Here is a 20091-nt window from a genome sequence, read left to right as displayed (position 1 = left end):
TGTTCAACTCCTTGGTTTTTCTCTACAGACTTGTTTGTCCTTTATAGCATAAAGAGTAGCCAATAACCCATGTATGAAAATAACAACAATTAAAGAGATGTCTACACTGAAAGGGCAGAATTCATGGGATACCTGGTTCCTGGGACAACATGATGCTGTCACCCCTCTCGCTAGCAGACGAACTCACCACTTGGCAGGTATATAGGTACATTGCATCACTGCATTCACGTAGACATTAATTTGATGATGCCAGTATGGATAAATTTTGTGAGTTAACTGACTCTGAAAGAGGGATGATAGTGGATGCCTGACATATGGTCACTCTATTGGGGAGGTGGTACAGAAATTGCACTATCCCCATTTGACAGTATCAAGAGTGTATCGGAACTATGCCATTTTTGGAATAACATCTCATCGTGGACAGCACTGTGGGCAGAGAAAGGTGGTGGATGAACATGGCCATCAACATCTGTCTCACATTGTTTCAGCCAACTAGAGAGCAACAGTGGCACAAATAACAGCCAATCTCAATGGGGGAGTGCCAGAAATGTCTCCACCAAGACCATCAGGCAATCATTAGCCGCAGTAGGCTATGGGAGCCACTGACCCACCAGAGTCATTGCTAACATCAAGACACAGGACTCTATGCTTCAACTGGGTGAAAGAACATTAGCACTGGACCTTGGATGATTGGAAACGGGTCTCCTAGTCCGATGAGTCCCATTTACAGTTATTTTGAGTGGACAGGAGGGTGCATATCTGGTAAAAATCACACTAAGCTAAGCACCCATTGTGTCAACAAGGAACTGTTCAGGCAGGTGGACGGTCGGTAATGGTCTGAGGCGGGTTCAACCGGCACATGTTGGGACCTCTGGTACGTCAAGATGCATCTCTGAATGGTCCAGGTTACATGTTCATCCTTGCAGACCATCTGCATCGCTTCATGATCATCGTGCACCCACAGAGCAATGGACTCTTCCAGCAGGACAATGCACCTCCCAGCAGAGCCGTGGTGACTAGAACATGGTTCAAAGAGCATTCCACAGATTTTACCACCATGGAATGACCTCCCGTTCAATGGACGTGAACCTTGTGGAGCATATTTGGGATGCTGTGGAAAGGTTCATTCAAGCTTTGGATCTTCCACCGAGGAATGGGGCGGAATTATGGGCAGCAAGCATGGATGGAAATACTTGTGGAACACTTCTGTCAACTAGTGGACTCAATAACTCGCTGTGTGACTGCCCTTATCAAGGCGAAAGGTGGGCCTACCCATTACTAAGTAGGTATCCCATGATTTCTGTCCACTGTGTACTTATTTATTTACTATTAACTATATAAGATAAAGTTTTCACAATACATTTTCTGTCAAATGATAATCACTGTACCTCTTCAGGAAGTCCTTTTTCTTCTTGAACAGCTCCCTTCACCCAACATTCAAAAATGCTATCCCAAATACCCCATGGTCCTAAATTGTGACAGCTGGAACAAATATTGAAGTGGATGAATTTTAAATGCTTTAAAAGTTATCTACACTTATGTGCAAAAAGAGCTAAAGAAACTCATGAAGTAAAATAAATTTTTATGTAATAATTTAATTATGCGGTTATTAGAAGGTAGAATCTTTTGTGTTATTGTTATACTTAGACATAATATAAACAATCTTGTCATTATTTTATATTTTCATGAACCATGACAAAATATATGATTACTTCTAAGGAAATCTCTGGGTGGAAAAGAACAAGTGTCAAAAACATCCAGTCCATTAGAAGCACATATGAAAAGTGCTGTCACCAAAGAAACTGATAAGCCAGAATTCCAAGAACAGTGAAACAATAAAGTATTATAGTAGTAGTAATGGCAAATGATGTAAGAAAGCAAACTTATTTAGCATAAATCAAAAAAAATAAAAAAATAATAAAAAATCTACACTTCTCTCATCCATATTCTCCAAGAATTTGTCTAGTTCTTCCTTGAATTTATCCAAACCATTCACTTCCACAACAACAGATGGAAGCCTGTTCCAACAATCAACAACCTGTTGGCTAAAGCAAGCTCCTGTACATCTATCTTGCAAACATCCTTCCTCAAAACTTAAATTTATGTCCCCTCAAGTGTGCAGTCTCAACAAGAGGAAGAATTTCATTTACATTCAGCTTACTCAATCCATTCAAGGCCTTAAACACCTGAATCAGATCATCCCACAGATGCCTAGTCTCCAGAAGCTGCAATTTGCAGAACTAAAGACTTTCTAGATAAGAACATCCTTTTTGTTCCCTTAACTAATCTGGTTGCCTTCTCTGCACCTGTTCCAGCAGATCTGCATCATTCCTAAAGTGAGGCCTCCAGACCTGTATACAAGTCTGGGGGGGGGTCTCAAGATGCAGCCTAACCATGGCCTTGTATAGGCCATGGTTAGGCTTTTTTTTTTATGTAAACCCCAAACGCGAGAGGTATTAGAACCTATAGTACTTAGTAGCGTGCTTGGGTTGGAGGTTGAGAAGACGAAAGAAGATATTTGTTGACATTGGACTTGAACTTCTGTAGATTAATTTTCAGGAAATACGTATGAAGGAAGGTTGTTCCAGAAAACGGCAGTTGAATCAATAAACGAGAATAAATGAAGGCTGCTAGCAAAGTTTCTGTATATCACTGACAAAACCCTGTGAGCTGTTCTGGCAGCATGCCTGTACTGCTTGGAAAATTCACATCTGACTGCCCAAGGTCTTTTCATTTTCCACTAGCCTGAGTGTAGTAACACACAGTTGATAAGTTACTCTGGGATTATTGCTACTCATATGAAATACTTGCATTTGTCAATGTTAAACTTCAACTACCATTTCTCAGTCCATTGAACCAATTTTCCTAGATCATACAGTAGATCACCCTGATTACTGTTGTTAACCACCCTGTCAACCTTTGTATCACTTTTGACAATAAACCTGATATACCATCATCAATAGCAATTAATAAATATGAAAACAACAATGGGTTGTTTTCAATATTTATGTTGAGTCCAGCACTGAACTGGGGGGGGGGGAGGTTTCCATCAGATTCAGCTTGCTCAACCCATTCAAGGCCTTATACACCTCAATCAGATCACCTCGCAGGTGTCTAGTCTCCAGCTGCTGCAATTTGCAGAACTTAAGCCTCTCTTGGTAAGAGGATCCCTTCATTCCCCTCACCAATCTTGCTACCCTTCTCTGTACATGCTCAAGCAAATCTACGTCCTTCCTAAAATGAGGTTCATGTATGCAGTACTCAAGGGATGGCCTGACCATTGCCTTATACAGAGGGACAATCACCTCCTTTTCCTTGCTAGCAAAATTCCTGTATATCATTGACAATACCCCATGACCTGCCCTGGCAGCCTGTCTGCATTGCTTAGAAAACTTTGTATCTGACTGCACAATTACGCCCAGGTCTTTTTCATTTTCTACCACCTTAAGTGTAGTACTACACAGTTGGTACATTCCTTTGGGGTTACTTCTACTCATATGCAGTATTGCATTTGTCAATGTTAAACTTCAGTTGCCACTTCTCAGCCCATCCCCAAATTTTCTAGATCCTGTTGCAGTAGCACACTGCCATTACTGTCATTAACAACCCTGCCAACCTTTGTATCATCTGCAAACTTTGACCCTAAGCCTGATATACGTTCATCAATATGAACGTATATCAGGCTTAGGTTCATCACGAAGAGCAGCACCCATTGATTACCACCCTCTGTATTCTCCCACTCAACCATTCTTTTATCCATTGTAGCAACTTACCCTTAATACCATTCTGCTCCAATTTGTACAGTAGTCTTCCATGCGCAACAGTGTCAAAAGCTTTCCTGAAATCCAAGTATATGATATCAAAATTATTTTTTGCATCCAGTTCCTGTGTAACCACATCATAATATCCAATCAGATTTGTCAGACAGGACTTTCCCTTAACAAACCCATGCTGTGTCTGAATTATTGCTGCAGTCTTGTCTAGATGATCCTGCAATGCATCTTTAACCAGTGACTCCATTATTTTACCCGGAACAGAAGTTAAATTAACTGGTCTGTAATTACTCGTGTTACCCTTTGATCCCCCTTTGTGAATTGGGGATACATTTATACATCTCCAGTCCGTGGGGACCTCCCCGAGTCCAAGGATGCTCTCATAATTATGGCTAAGGGTTTGCATGCTTCCTTTGCTGCCGCCTTTAAAATAACTGGATAGATCCCACCCATCCCAGGTGCCTTTCTTATGTTTAACTTCAACAATTTCTCCTCCACTTTGCATCCAGTTATTACAAATATCATTAAGCACCCTGTTACAATTTGATAATCTTCTGGCATTTTCACTCCTTAATAACTTCTCATGTGTGAATGTAATTACACCTGAAAGTTCAGCACCTCCACCTAATACACTGATAATAATAATAATATATATATATATATATATATTTTTTTTTTTTTTTTTTTTTTTAATAGCTGCATGAATTATTTATGGGTGGCCGTGTCAGTGCAAGGTGTGATCAAAAAGTTTGGGAACTAAAATATATTTGCAAAATGATGGAGATTACTGGCTATTTGGATGTATCTCCATAAAAGTAGTCTCCTCAGAGCTGTCGACCAATTCCAACACTTCTGCAACTTCTGGAAGCATTCCTGATAGGCTTCTTTCTAGAATTGTTAATACTTTTGTCACCTTCTGAATAATTTCCTCAGTCCTTACATATCTGGCATTTCAAGGAGGCTTTAATCTTGGAAAACAAAACAAAAAAAAAAAAATCACAGGGAGCTAAATCCAGTGAGTATGGGATGAGAGAACAGTGGTGATATTTATCGTCTTTGCAAGTAATTCCTGTATGGAAAGTGCCAAGTGTACAAGGGCACTGTCATTGATACAGGCACCAATTCCCTGAAGCCCACGTTTTCAGCTATTTTTTCTGAACAGCATTGTACAATTGCTGCAAAAATATTTTTTAGTATTCCTAGTACACCATTTGACCATGCAAGACAAATTCATAATGAAAAATGCTCTGCAGTCAAAAAATATAAGCATGATCTTCACATCTGATTGAGATTGTCTTGCAAAATTTTTTTGGGTCTAGGTGAAAAGGAGCTTCTATTGAGTGAACTGGGCCTCTGTTTTCGAGTCATAGTCATATACCCACAATTCATCAACAGTAAGTAACAATTCAAGAAACAAAGTATGGCGGCAGCAGCAGCAAGTTAATGATGATCCCGATATGCAGAACTCTTTGTTCTCTTCTCTCACAAACTTGGCTGAAATGTGGTACATTCCCAAATCTTCTGTCGTAATCAACTGGCTCATCTCATAACAAATACCAATTTCGCTAGCAACTCTGCAGGAAATTAAATGTCAATCACTCGACCTGTTAGATCACAAACATAAGTTACTGAATCATTGGATCAATCAACCTTGTTTTAAAAGGTTGATTGATGTGCCCTATAAGAAATACTAATCTTGCAAACTTGTGGACAGTCAAACACCCCTGATCATATCACAAACAATGAGTAACTGAATCACTGGTTATGAAGTTGAATTACAGTCAGAGTGAGGATTATCTTCAAATGGCACGTAGCTCTTTTTAAACTGCAAAACACTGAAAAGTCTTTGAAGGATGCATAGCAGCTTGTCTGAAAACTATTTTTAACATTCTAAGAATGTTTTTGTTGTGCTTTTTCTTAAAACATATTAATTACAATTGTATTAGGACTATATTTTACAATTCTCCAAAGATGAGAGTATTCACAAGCTTCATTTTCAATTGCCGACTCTTCATATGGTAGAGTATTTTTCATAGCTACAGGCATCTTCTATTCAACATATGCTAATTCAGACTGACTGTAGATAAACAGGTGATATATATATATATATATATATATATATATATATATATATATATATATATTACTCTTGTCCTTTTCAACCTTTCCACAAGCAATTTGCATTTACAGTGACCACTGCTTTACGATTGGTTCACTGTATGATCAAATCACTTTACGATGGACTCACCATAATAAAATACCGCACACTACGATATGTAGTAAATGCTGGTCATTGTGATCACATTTGCCAATTGAATTTTAATTGTATTAAATGGCAATTCTAATAAGAGAAAATAGGAAGAATATTATTCACAGGCTATAAAAGTAAAGATGTAAAGCAAAAATTTAGACTTTATTACCTTACCAATTAACAAAATTAAATGATACATGAAAAGAAGAATATTTTCCACAGGTTAGTAAAATAAAAATAAAGTTAAGCCTACGCACATATCTTAATTAATACTGTAATATGTACATACTAACTAATTGATATTTCCGCTCACTGACATTTTTCTTCTTTTTTTTGGGGTTGTAAAATTTAAAACAATAAAAAAGATAAGTAATCAATAACAAAGAACATAGCGTGCACAAATTGCAACTAACGTGATACACGCAAGTGAGATACAGAGTAACAAGTTTACGAAGCTTAAAAAGTAGGAATGAAGAGAGATTCTGAAAATTTATTTATGTTTTTTATATGATTGAAAAGAAAGGAGAAACACATTTCGCCATAATAACGTAAAAAGCCACAGAATTCCGGCTGTCGGTATTATCGCAAATGCAATCAGATCAAGTTTACTACTCATTTATAATATATTGCACTAACAGAAATGCTCAATAAACCAGAAACTGCAAATTATTTTTATCATTCTGTAGTAATGACCTCCAGAAATGCACTTTAGAAAAATATCTTGGAAGCTACTAGGCTTTACAGAGAAGTTTTTTCTGTTGTATTAACTTAAATTGGCATAGTAACTTATTTTCTAGAGTAGCTTTATATTCCTAGTTATGATACTTAGTTTAAATTTTAACTTAGATAGAGATTTTGTAGGTTATTACTTAGTATCGGTAAGGGTATCTAATCCATGTGTTTTACAAATTTTGCAGAGCCGGCAAACAGGAAGTTTTTTAGCTATATTTAGCCACTTTATTGACTAATTGTTATATTAAATTATTTTCTGTAAGTAACTTATAGACCTAGTCAAGATCCTTGTTTATTCTGAATTGAGACAGCCAGATTTTGGAAGTTAATTAATACTTAAGTGTCCGTAGTTTTACCATCCGTAACTTGCCACATTTGTTATACGATACATTATATCCCGAACTAGACAGCATTAGCTTAGTATAGTATAGTATATAATATTATCAATTAATCAGTAAAATTTATTAATCTCGTTAAACTTCACTGTCAATTAAATTGTACTTTTTAACTAAATACATATGACTTAGATTTTACAAACATAACATAATTAATTAATTAATACATAACTTGATACGGAAGTTATATAATGAAACTCGAAGATAATACTCGACTGAAAAAATATATATAGATATATAGTGTTACAACTGTGTTGGGATACAAGTTTAGGGTTATAATTTTGTACTGAAATTGAAATCGAATCGAAATCATGACTCAGACCAGAGCAGCAAAGCAAAAGGCCCAAGCTAAATGGAGTGCTGTGGCTCAGGGGAGAAATGATGGGGGCAGTTACCCTCTGAATCACAGCCTTTTAAAATGCAATGCTTGCTTGATGTTTATGGAGGGTACGGGACATGATATGCCAAGGGGGATGTCTTTGTGTGTGTGCGTGATGAAAGCAGTTTGAGGAAATCAGGCGACAATTCAGTATTGTTATGGGACTATATGAGAGCTAGAAGGACAGGGCAGATGCCCTCGAAGGATCTAAATTGAGGGGCCCATCAAGCTCTCAGCTGCCCACATCAATGCCAGAGCTTGCACTTGATCATCACACAACACAGCGGCAACCCCCAAAGCAGAATGCACTGGTCCCACAGGAACTAGTAGTTGTTGGTGACTCTTTTGTCAGGGAAACGGGGAACATGCTATGTAAAAAGGATAGGTGAAACAGGACCAGGCTATGTCTGCCAGGGGCAAAGGTTGATGACATTGTAGAATGGATATCATCTTTTAAGGGAACAAAAGGTGATATTGTTGTACACACTGGCACAAATGATATTAAGAGTAGGAGACCAGCAGAATTACTTTACAAGTACAAGTCACTGTTGAAAAAAAGCTGTGAATTAGGGTTGAATTTGAAAGTGTCTGCAATTCTGCCCAGACACGATAGGAGGGAGTATATGATGAGAGCCTTGTCGATCAATTCGGCACTGGAAAGATTGTGAAAGGCTCAAGGAGCAGAATTTTTTTTCAGCCTGGTCTGTATTTGTTAACAGGAGAGACTGCTTCTACAGGGATGGGATACACTTAAATAGAAAGTGTGCAAGAATATTTGCTGACGCTACTGAGGCAGTGTTAGGTAGGTCAGAAAACTGCTAGCTTGGGGGGGGGGGAATACAAGGACTAATAGATTAACAGTAGCCACTGGCAGAGGTGAAAGTGATTCTTGCACTGCTTCTATTGGAATGAGCAGCAGCCTGGAAAACAAGATGCAGGGTATTTCAGAGACTGTTGGGAGTCATGGCGGTACAAGTAAACACATCGGTTGTGTTAGGGTAGCTAAGAATAGGAACAGGTGCATGTATACTTGCATGCTAGGAGTTTGGTAAATAAATTTAATGAATTTAAGGTATTGCTCAAAACATCAAAGCCATATATTGTTGGGATATCAGAGACGTAGTGTCACAGAATGCAGAACTGGAATTTGGGGAGTACAATGTGTACAGGAAAGATAGGAAGGGAGGAGGGGTTATGCTATTAGTAAAGAAACACATAAAATCCAAGGAAGTGAAGTCAGTCGACATCGCTGGACAGTGCAGTGTTGAGTCAGTTTGGTGTGACATAAGCATTGTGAGATCAAAATTGAGTAGGAGTGTGTTATAGGCCTAATGACTCTGATGAGTATAATAAGGAAGCCTATGATAGATATCAGCTGGTCTGTAACCAAGTCACAAAGGAGATTAGGCAGGTAAAGGCAGATTATGAGAAATCTTTGATGCAAAGAAAAACAACAAAGAGTTCTTTACCTATGCAAACTCTTGAAGGAAAAGGATGAATCTCAGCCAATAGCAGTGTTTGTAAACATGTTGGTTGCGTCTTTTGTTTTTGCATCCTTTAGTTGATTTTTTGTGTTGTGCTTTAATCAATTTTTTTAATCAATATGTACAATTTCCATTATAAAACTCACCTTTTAGAGAGATAAATAGCGTAATTATATAGTGAAAATTTCAACTTCTGAAGCCTTGGAATGAATTACCAAAAAAACAATGTGTTACTGGGTTCACATGATGTGTTCAAGATACAATGGTGTTTCTGGAATGGATTAATATCATAAAGTGGGGTCCACTTTATATTAAAACAGATGTCTAGATGAGTCATGGAACATGTTGCAACAAGTAGTAATACACTATAATGGAGCAATTCCACAGTACAGTCAGTCTGAACTTTTTGATCATACCTCATATTTTGCTATGCAGGCCACACACGACACAGGTGGCACTGTTGTTTTAAGATTTCTCTACCTGCAGTAGTTATTTTGAAATTTGTTTCCAGTATAAATTAAAATGTTTGAGATGCTCAAGAATTTATAACGATGAATAAATGAGAATATCAAAATCTTGTACCTATAGAATATGGATACTTTCTTCATTGCTGATGTTACTGCATAAACTTCATCCTCATCTGCCTCTTCTCCCTTTAACAAATATATATATATATAAAAAAGCAAATACTATTAATAGTCATGAATAATGTAATTGTTAATAATCAATTGTTTTCTATGATTATGTGAAGAAAAGAGGCATAACAAAAAACAGAGTGAATATGGTGACAAACCAACAAAAACAGTGACAACTGTTGCTAAAAAAAAAAAAATAAAATAATAATAATAAAAAAAAGTTGAAGTTAATATTTTAAAATTCATTCTTCACTCCATGATTATTATTAAAAACTGATGATGATCCCTTCTTACTTGCTATTTTTAAAGATCTGCATTTATTTGGATCTGACCTTCAAATGTTAAGCCATCAAACTGTAGGAATGAAAATGGAAAAATTGTTTCAAACTGTTACAGAATACTTAAAAGATCAATTTAAGCAATTGCAATTTGTTTGTACAACAGCCAACATATGGTTAGAATAAAGGCGAAGTTTTTTAGGTGTCACAGTGCATTGGTTGTTTTTTTTTGTTGTTGATATGGAGGTTTGATGGCGCATAAGCTACTTTGGCTATAATGCGCCTATTCATTTATAATAAAAAGAAATGAAAAAGTTTCATAAATTCAGAATTGATTAAAAAGTCCAGTTTGCTTTAAGAAGTTGAAAAATTCGGAAATATCTGCGTCATCTCCAATGAGATTCTCTAAAGTTATTGGTCTACAAAGATTAACCAGTGATAGCACGGTTGAAGTTCTGTCTTGTTCATAGTAAGGGCAGTCAATGAGAATGTGTTTAATACTCAGATTTATATTACAAAGTGGACACTGTGGTGGGTCATTCCCTGTGAGTAAATAAAGGTGGGTCAGGTAAGTATGTCCTATTCTTACCCTTGAAAGGACTACCTCTTCTCGTCTTGATGTGTGGACACTGGAGCGCCAAATTTTTGGATCATGTTTAAATTGAAATAGTTTATTATTAATTTGAGAGTGCCATATTGCTGTCCATTTTGACAGGCATGCAGCCTGAATGGTTAATGCATAGTCTGATGGCGGAACAGGGATATCAGTAAGTCGAAGCTAGTTGGATTTTTTGCAGCTTTATCAGCCAGTTCATTGCCCAAAATGCCAGAATGAGCTGGAATCCAGCAGAAGGTGACCAGTTGATGGCGTTCTTCAATTTTTAGTAATATGCTTTTTATTTCGTCTAGAACAGGGTGTACTTTATTTAAGGAGTTACATAAAGCCAAGATTGAGCTGAGGGAATCAGTGTAAATAACATATTTTAAAGCACAGTCAGAAGAGAGATTCTGTAAAGCTAGTTTGATAGCATATAATTCAGCTGAGAAGATACTGAATTCAGATGGCAAGGATGCTGAAATAACTGTATTTGGAAACACTGCAGCTGATCCAACGTTTGAATTAGATTTAGAGCCGTCTGTATAAATTGGAGAAAAGTCAAGATATCTTTGAGTGTGAGCTTCGTGAAGTTGTTTGATATTTGATGTTTGTAAAATGTTCTTTCCCCATTGAGAGAGGTAAGTGTCACAGGTCGGTATAGGAGGTGGAACCCATGGTGGTTGAGTACAAGTTGTTACCTGTTGTATGGAAAGGATGGAAACATTCCAAATTTGCATCAGTTCAAGAAGGCGAAGACCAGCTGGCTTTACTATGCTTGGTTTATTTCTGAAAAGGTTTTCTAATGGTGGATTGAACAGGTATGACTGAGTCGGATGCATGGCACAGCTTTGTATCTTGACAGCATAGTTCAATAACAGTGTTTTCCTACGTAAAGTTAGTGGGGGTTCATGGGCATCAATGTAGAGACTATGTGCTGGTGATGTTCTGAAAGCACCGAGTGAAAGTCTCAAGGCACTGTGTTGAATTGGATCAAGCCAGCGCAATGCACTCAGTCTGGCTGAATCATAGATGGGAGCTCTATAATCAAGACGGGATCTGATTAATGCCCGACATAGCCGAAGCAGAGATGTACGATCTGCGCCCCATGTTTGGGAGGATAAAGTTCTGAGTATATTTAACTTTTTTAGACAGGAAGTACGTACATTTTTTATGTGGTCTATAAAATTTAACTTATTATCAAGTGTTAATCCTAGAAATCTGATGCTATTAGTGACCGGGATGGAGACATTATAAATTTGAAGTTCAGGATCCGGATGAAGTTTGCACTGTCTACAAAAATGGATGGCAACTGTTTTCTGCTGCGAGAGTCGATAGCCATTGAGGCTGGCCCACTGTTGTATTTTATAAAGTGATATCTGGAGCTGCCGTTCAATAGACCTCATGTTTTGGGAATGGCAGGAGATGGAAAGATCATCTGCATAAAGGTAGGTCTCAACTGTATTTGGAAGCTGATTGGTGATGGAATCTATTCTAAGAGCAAACAAAGTGGCACTCAGTACTGATCCTTGTGGTACTCCTTCTTCCTGTGTAAACGTTTTGGAGAGGGCATGTTGGTACTGAACTTGAAACGATCTAGTACGCAGGAAGTTCTGTACAAATATAGGAAGGTTGCCTCTTAGACCAAGAGAGTAAAGATCACTAAGTATGCCATGCCGCCAGGTAGTGTCAAAAGCCTTCTCGATATCTATTGAAACCATTACAAGATGTTCACATTTAACAAAGGCATTTCGAATGGCGAATTCAGCCTTGACCATAAGATCTAAGCAAGACCTATTTTTACGAAAGCCATATTGGCTATGGCTCATTAGATGTTGTGACTCAATGATCCATACGAGTCTTCTGTGGACAATTTTTTCAAGGATTTTGCTCAGGCAGCTTGATAGAGAGATCGGTCTATAGCTATAGGGGTTAGTTGGATCTTTCCCAGGTTTTAGGAATGCCAAAAACAGTAGAGTGATGCCAAGAAGTTGGAAAAACGTTTTCTAAAAATATACGATTGTAAAAAACCAGAAGCAGGCTTAAAGCTTTGTCATCAAGATGTTGAAGCATGACATAATAAATCCCATCTGGCCCGGCAGCACCATTGTGGGCTGTTCTAATGGCATGCAGAAGTTCAGAGTGTTGCAGAGGTTTGTTATATGGAAGAGTACGTGCGGTTTGAAATTTTATGGCATGCTTTTCTCTAGTGTTTTTAATTCGTTGGAATGATGTAGAATATGCTGATGCCGCTGATATTTCAGCAAAAGTATTGCCCAAAGCATTAGCAATATCTAAGGAACTGGATAGATCTTGCCCTTTCCAGGAGAGGATTGGAGAAGGTATAGTAGGAAACTTACCAGATAACTGTCTAATTTTTTTCCATATAGTTTTCGGATCAGTGTTTCTGTTAAAGGTCGATGCAAAACGGGTCCAGGATTCTTTCTTGGCTTGCCTTTGTACAAATCGTGCTTTTGCTCTTAGCTTCTTATAATTAATGAGATTGTTTGTGGTTGGACATTGCCGAAATAAATTCCAGGCTTTGATTTTTGCTTTCTTTGCTTTTGTGCATTTGTCATTCCACCAGTAATTATAATGCTTGCGACCAGGGGGATTTGATAATGGAATTGTGTCCTTGGCCACTTTTAGGAGATGTGATGTGATCTGTTACATTATCAATATTCTGGAGCTGGATTTTTTCCTCGTTAAGAGAGATTGATGATCGAAATTTTGCCCAGTTTGCACGAACAAATTTCCATTTCCTGCGGAGTTTGTTTGAAGGAGACTGTGATATTAAAAAATTGCATATGATTGGAAGGTGGTCACTGCCCATAGGATCATTTAAAACATACCACTCTATGATTGGGAGGAGTATTGGAGAACAAATTGAGAGATCTATTGCTGAGGTGTGTCCAGTTGGGAGTTGAATGTGAGTGTGCGCACCAGTATTGAGTAAGGTGAGGTTTTGTGACTCTAGAAAGCTTTCAACGAGTCGACCACGTGTGTCTAGTTTAGGATCGGCCCATAAGGGGTGGTGTCCATTAAAATCCCCTAAAATACAGAGAGGTGGAGGTATTTGTATGATGAGATCTTCAAGATCTTTTAAACAGTAAGTATGGTTTGGTGGTAGGTATATTGAGACAAGTGTTATTGAAATATGGAGAGTTATATGAACAGCAACAGCTTCTATTTCAGTTTGAAGTGGAATATGTTTAGTTGGGATCTTTGAATTTATTAGGATTGCTACACCACCATGGGCAGCATTTGCTGTATTACGATCTCTTCGATAAAGACAATAGTTCTTTATTGAAGGAGAAATTTGCGAGGTTAGGTAAGTTTCCTGAAGACAAAGGGCAACTGGAGAATATCGGTTAATTAGATCACAGATATCATCTGTGTTGCAACGAAAGCCTCTGCAGTTCCATTGTAAAATACAAGGCATCATTTGTGTTTGATTGATGGAGATGTATCTGACTGCTTTTTGAAGGTTACTGGCTTATGACGTTCTAATTTAGATTTATCTTTTTTGGAGAAAACTGGCCGACCTGTGTCCATTTCTTCTTCTGCATGGATTTCTAGAAGGGGATCTTCCTGTATGGATGTGCCATCTGTGTCCATGGTTGTATCTTGAAAATTTTTCACTACATTTGTGTTTGAACTATGAGATATGGTATCTATGACTGGAGCAGGAGATGCCACTGGTATTGTCAGAGGAGTATTATTTGCCTGGTCAGAGAACTTGGATTGTTGCTTAGAAAGAACATTTCTAGCCCAGTCAGAAATTGATTTGTTAGTGGGAACTGTTACATCAGTTTGAGTGGAGACTGTCTGAAATTTTTTTACAGCATTGGCATAGGTCATATTTTTGGTTATAGTAGGAGCGACAAATTTTCTCGCTTCTGGGTAACTTACTTTGTTCTCAACCTTGTATTTTACTATTTTTTTCTCGGTTTTCCACTTTTCACATGTCTTCGAATATGCAGGATGGTCACCTTTGCAATTTGGGCAGGTCATTTTTTTAGCTGTACAGTTACTTTGTATGTGATCTGAGGATCCACAATTAGGGCAGACAGGAACTCCTCTGCATACAGTTTGTGAATGGCCATACTTTTGGCATTTGTAACACCTTAAAGTGTTTGGAATGTAAGGTCGGATGCGGCAAAGTAAATAACCTGCTTTTACAGAGGAGGGTAAGTTAGGTGTATTGAAGGTGAGAATAATATTTCTTGTAGGTGTCAGTTGATTATCTTTTTTAGTCATTATTCTTTTTGCTTCGATTACATTCTGTCCCTGCAGTTCTTGGGTTATTTCTTCCTCAGTGACGTTCAGTAAGTCCCAACTGGATATCACACCCTTAGATGAATTTAGGGTTGTGTGTGGAGATATTTTAACTGGAATGCCAGCAAAGCTTGTAAGTTGTAACAGCTTCTCGGAATGTCTGTGGTTGGTGGTTTCTACTAGTAAGTCTCCTGATTGCAGTCTCTTCACCGTCTTGGGAGATCCTGCAATACCCTCCAGATGTTTTTGTATGACAAACGGAGACAATTTATTCATGGGCTGACTAGTAAGGGAGTGGATGATTAAGAACGACGGGCAAGGTTGCTCCATCCGATCAGTCTTTTGTCTCTTTGGATTATCGTTCTCAATATCCTGATGGTCTGTGTTATCCATGATTGCTCCTTTTAGCCCTTGGCAAGTGGACTTACTTGCCAAGATTTTTGGCCCCGCCACGGGGAGGCAGGAGCAGTGCCGCTAGGAGGCCAAGCGGTTAAAGTGTTAGTTGATTAGTGACCTAGAAAAATGAATAAAAAGAAAGGTGGTTTTTCTTTCTCTGTTCTAACTTGTGGCTTTTCAAGTGTAGAACGATTTTAAAAAAATAAGGCTTTTGATAAATGTATAAACTTAAAAATAACTTTAATTGCCTTTGAAGAGCACTTTATAATCTCACAAATATCGCTTGGCCTCGAAATATGCTTGGCACCCGGGGCCTCAGTGCATTGGATAAGGCAAGATTTAGGAAGGGATCTGCAGCTTTAGCATGCCACAGATTTCACAGCATGCATATTTCTGATAGAATTTCCAATTTATTGCATGACATTCATTCCAAATATGGACTGCATCATATAAAAATAAGGGCAACAATAACTGATAATGGTAGTAACGTTTTGAGAGCTTTCAAGGTATTGTATATGGTATTAAAAGTAAGTGTGTGGATCCTGATAAAAAATGAAATATGTATTGGCGAAATATGACTCAGAGTCATATTGTGAATGGAATGAGGAAAGCTGGGAATCCTGCTATACTTCTGCTGCCATTCTGCCAAATCACATAAAATGCTGTGCACACACACTTTAAATCTTTGTGCTTCTGCAGAAGTAAAAAAAAAAAAAAAAAAAACACATCACCATCAGAACCTTATTTCCATACATATGCAGGTAAAGGCCAAATGCAACATGCTGTGAAAAGCTGCTTCACATCCCATAATCAGCTGAAATTCAAAAGTTTTAGGAGATATACTTTCAATTCCGGGTGAAAAAAGGCGTAATTCTTTGTACAATTCCCTTAGAAAAATACTGAACATAAAACAGGTTTTCCAGGCCTTTAAAAATCAAGGATGCTATTAAACAAATTTGTCAATACAGAAGAACATTTGGATTGTGCAAAACCTGTTGCAAATGCATTAGACACATTTATGATGCAGTAGTACCCACATCGATTGCACTGAATCAAAAACTGGAAAGTCAAATGAAAGGCAAAGGGTCTTCTGTAAACCTTTAGTGGAATCGTTTCCCAAAAGTGTCGCCCAAAGGTTTAAAGATATATAAACTTTTGCAACTCCGGAATTGTGGGATGCTGCAGTCACAGCATTCTGTCATCCTGAATTTAAAAATCAATGGCTGCCATTATGTGGACTCCGAACATCAAAAGGAAAAATTATTTTTATTGAAGGAAACAGTGGCCACAGAAGATCTGAATAACTTCCCTCGCATATGACATCGGAAGCAAACTGAGCAACTCTCAGGATCAACAGACTTCTTTTATTGCAGAACAGAAAATCTTGTAACTGACCAAACTTCATCGACAACATCAAAAACCGAGCTACAAGTTTTACATTTCTTTTACTGAATGTAGTAGAAGCTTAAACAGCTCGCATAACTATCCGAAACTAAAAAAAGGTATTCATCAAGTTTCATACTCCCTTACCCTCATCTGCTCCAGTCAAATAATTGTTTAGCTATGCATTCATGACTAACTTGCCCAAATTCTCTCACACAAAAATTTGAAATGAGGGTTTGCTTAAATCAAACTCGCATTTTTTTTTTTTTTTTTTTTTTTCTTTCATTATTCTGTTGTGTTATATGAAAAGTGTTAATGGATGGAAACTTTTTTTCCAAATTGATGCAGGATTGATACTGCTTTAAGATTTCTTTTGCTATCTCCAGACAGTTGAAAATATTTTTTTGTACTGTACTATTTTCAATTAAAAATGTTCCACGATTTGTTTATGCAATAATTTAATTGAAAACAACCTTTTTCACCATTTGACGTTTGATGGATTAGTTGCAAAATCAAATTTTGATTTTTCATGAGTTAAAACTCATTTGATATTGACCTAGAGCAAAGAATCATTAAACAAATGAACTTTATTCACTATGAGTACATTAGTTATGACTAATATTTATTCAATTAATCACAATTACATAGATTAGCAATTATTCACACTGGAAAACATTAACTACAACTAAAATTGTAGCTATTAATCATGATTAATCTCAACAATTTGTAATTATAATTATTATTCATTAGTCAGAATAAACTCTGCCCAACTCTGTATAAAACTATTTAAATGTGTAATTCAGTGCAGTGTCAAAAATGACCTTACAAGCAGATTTCACATAAGTAGAAATTGCAAAAGAGTCAATGCACTGACTCCATTTTCTCCATCCCCACCGCAAAATCTCAATGACTTTTATAGGAAAGGTTCTTATTACCAGATAGATTTTTTCCACAATCCGATCCCTGTCAGCTCAATAGATTTTTGCCAATGTTGAACCATGCATTGTGTACCAGTGTTGCAAAATTCTTTAAGAACCTTTGTCATTACTTCAGCACATCCTTTGTAATCCATCCTGTGGTGGGTGAAATAGATGTGGGCAGCATTTTGAGGATGATTATTGACGACACCGTGATGAGGGCTTCTAAGACAAATCCACTAACCTGATCTTGATTCCTCTGACTGAGAGACTCTGCACTCATCTAACTTAAGGATGGAAATTTTACATGGGCAACTGTACACTGGAGATATGTCCTAAATTTTGGCCTTCGTCCTCCTAGGGGCATGGCCTGATGACTTCTGATATCTGAATTCTTCCAGATACAAGTCCAGTCACAATCAACAATTTTGGAGAACTTATTCCATACAATCATATTTCGGTTATTTTCCAGGTGCAAATCTCAGATATCGTGTCATCCAGGTTTTAATGTCTTCTATTTTTTTGAGTTTCATACAACTTGGACAAGCAAAAAAGCACTTTTATCTTATTAGACAAGCTATACCAATACTGTTTTCTATTTAATTTTTTATTTACTCCTTTTGTTTTAAACAATGAGGATACTCCAATTTAAAAGTGAAATTTATCATATTAGAACTTTTAATCTGAGTGTATATTAAAATATGGGGAAGTACTGTCAGGTACACTGCAAAAGCTCCCCTACCACTTTATCAGATAGTCTGAATAATTGGTTTGATTGGTTTGACATTTGCAGGTCATTTGCATTTTGAGTTAATGTTTTACTGTATATGCACCGATGAGCCAAAACATTGTGACCAGCAGTTCGTTATGCAAATCGAAGCAACTGCAGGTGAACTACGGCACGTGCGCTGGTTGGGACATGGTATAAAAAACACCTGATACTGAGCTCCGTTAATCAGTGTTATTCTTGTTCTTCAGATGGGAAAGGCAGCAGACTTAAGTGAGTTTGACAAAGGCCAAATTGTAATGGCCAGAAAACTGGGTCAGAGCATATCCGAAATGGCATGGCTGGTGGGGTGCTCACGGTCAGCTGTGGTTAGTACCTACCGAAAGTGGTCCAAGGAGGGAAACCTGTGAACCACTGGTGAGGTGTTGGACAACCATGGCTCATCAATGCTTGAGGTGAGCGAAGGCTCTCCCAGATGGTACGTGGTTAGATGGCACTGCGCAACTCGCCAGTAATTGGAATGCTGGTGACAGGAGTAATGTGTCACAACACACACAGTATATTGAACCCGACTGAAAATGGGGCTGCATATAGCCGCAGGCCACTCCAAGTGCCCGTGCTAACCACGGTTCACTGGCGAAAGCGCCTACAATGGGCATGCGAGCATCGAAACTGGACTTGAGTGATTGAAAGAAGGACATCTGGTCCGATGAATCAGGTTTCCTGTTGTACCATGTGGATGGCCGGGTACATGTGCGTTGTTTACCTAGGGGGAGTGATGGCACCTGGATGCACCGTGGGACGAAAACAAGCCAGTGGCGGTGGTGTCATACTTTGGGCGATGTTCTGCTGTCACTCTGACATCTATGATGGGCGATGTTCTGTCAGGCACTCTGACATCTATTCCCTACCTAACATCATTTCTGACCAGGTACACCCTTTCATGGCAACGGTCTTCCCCTCTGGCGGTGCCATCTTTCAGCAGGATAATGCGCCATGCCACACTGCCCGGATAATTCGAGCCTGGTTCGCAGAACATGAGGAAGACTTCCAGGTATTGCCCTGGCCTCCAAATTCCCCAGGCATCAATCATCTGTGGTTTGTGTTGGAACAGTAACTCTGATCTGCAGGTCTCAACCACGGACCTTACAGGAGTTAAAGGATCTGCTGGTTATGTGTTGGTACCAGATACCACAAGACACGTTTAGAAATCTTGTAGCATCCATGCCTTGTCGGGTATGAGCTGTTTTGGCTGCAAGTGGAGGACCAACATCATATTAGGTAGGTGGTCATAAGGTTTTGGCTCATCGGTGTACACTGCTTGTTATTGAAACTAACTCACCAGGGGTGGATAGATCTATCCAAAATTTTGTACAAATACTAATCAAGGTCCTTGAGGTTGTCACAGACATTTTCTCTCAGATATGCCAGACAAGCTGTACTTGCTACCTGGGAGTCTAAAACACTGATGAAACTGATATTCGGGTGACACTCAAGTCAAGTGGACCCAATTTCGGCGAAGTCTGGACGGTCTGTGACAGCCAAATCCTCTGCTTGACCTTCACGATGGTGGGACTGTTAGTAATCCTGGGTATAACCTCCATGCACAAGTACATGATGGGTGACCACCCAGGTGTGAACCAACGTAAGCAGGGGTCGAGGTGTGGCGCCCACACCACATGGAGGAACGCCGCCCCTCTATGTTACCAGGCAGTACTAGGTGGTAGATGACTCTCATCAACCAGTGAAATACCACCACTTTGCTTATTGGAGGCTTGAAGTGGTGGACCCCATGTTTAGTCTCTAGAGCTAAGTTCCGGTCAACCCTTCCCTATCTCTTCCATCATGCAGTATGATTGATGACTTTT

General features: G+C 38.3%; 1 protein-coding gene across 2 annotated transcripts in view; it reads right to left on the bottom strand.

The window, feature by feature from the left end:
* SA1 (stromal antigen) overlaps nucleotides 1-20091 on the bottom strand; it is a 256210-nt gene that overhangs the window by 66118 nt on the left and 170001 nt on the right. For both annotated transcript variants that reach the window (XM_090376728.1, XM_090376737.1), the window contains exons 15-16: nucleotides 9597-9667; nucleotides 1389-1482 (exon numbers count right to left, since the gene is read on the bottom strand). In XM_090376728.1, coding sequence (XP_090232854.1) covers nucleotides 1389-1482; nucleotides 9597-9667 — 165 coding nt within the window. The remainder of the gene's footprint in view (nucleotides 1-1388; nucleotides 1483-9596; nucleotides 9668-20091) is intronic.

Source organism: Mastigoproctus giganteus, chromosome 1 (genome assembly GCF_048544385.1).
Source record: "Mastigoproctus giganteus isolate SK-2022 chromosome 1, ASM4854438v1, whole genome shotgun sequence".
Classification (NCBI taxonomy): Eukaryota; Metazoa; Arthropoda; class Arachnida; order Uropygi; family Thelyphonidae; genus Mastigoproctus; species Mastigoproctus giganteus.
Note: the sequence above shows the minus strand (reverse complement) of the source record. Positions and strands in the feature narration are given on the sequence as shown.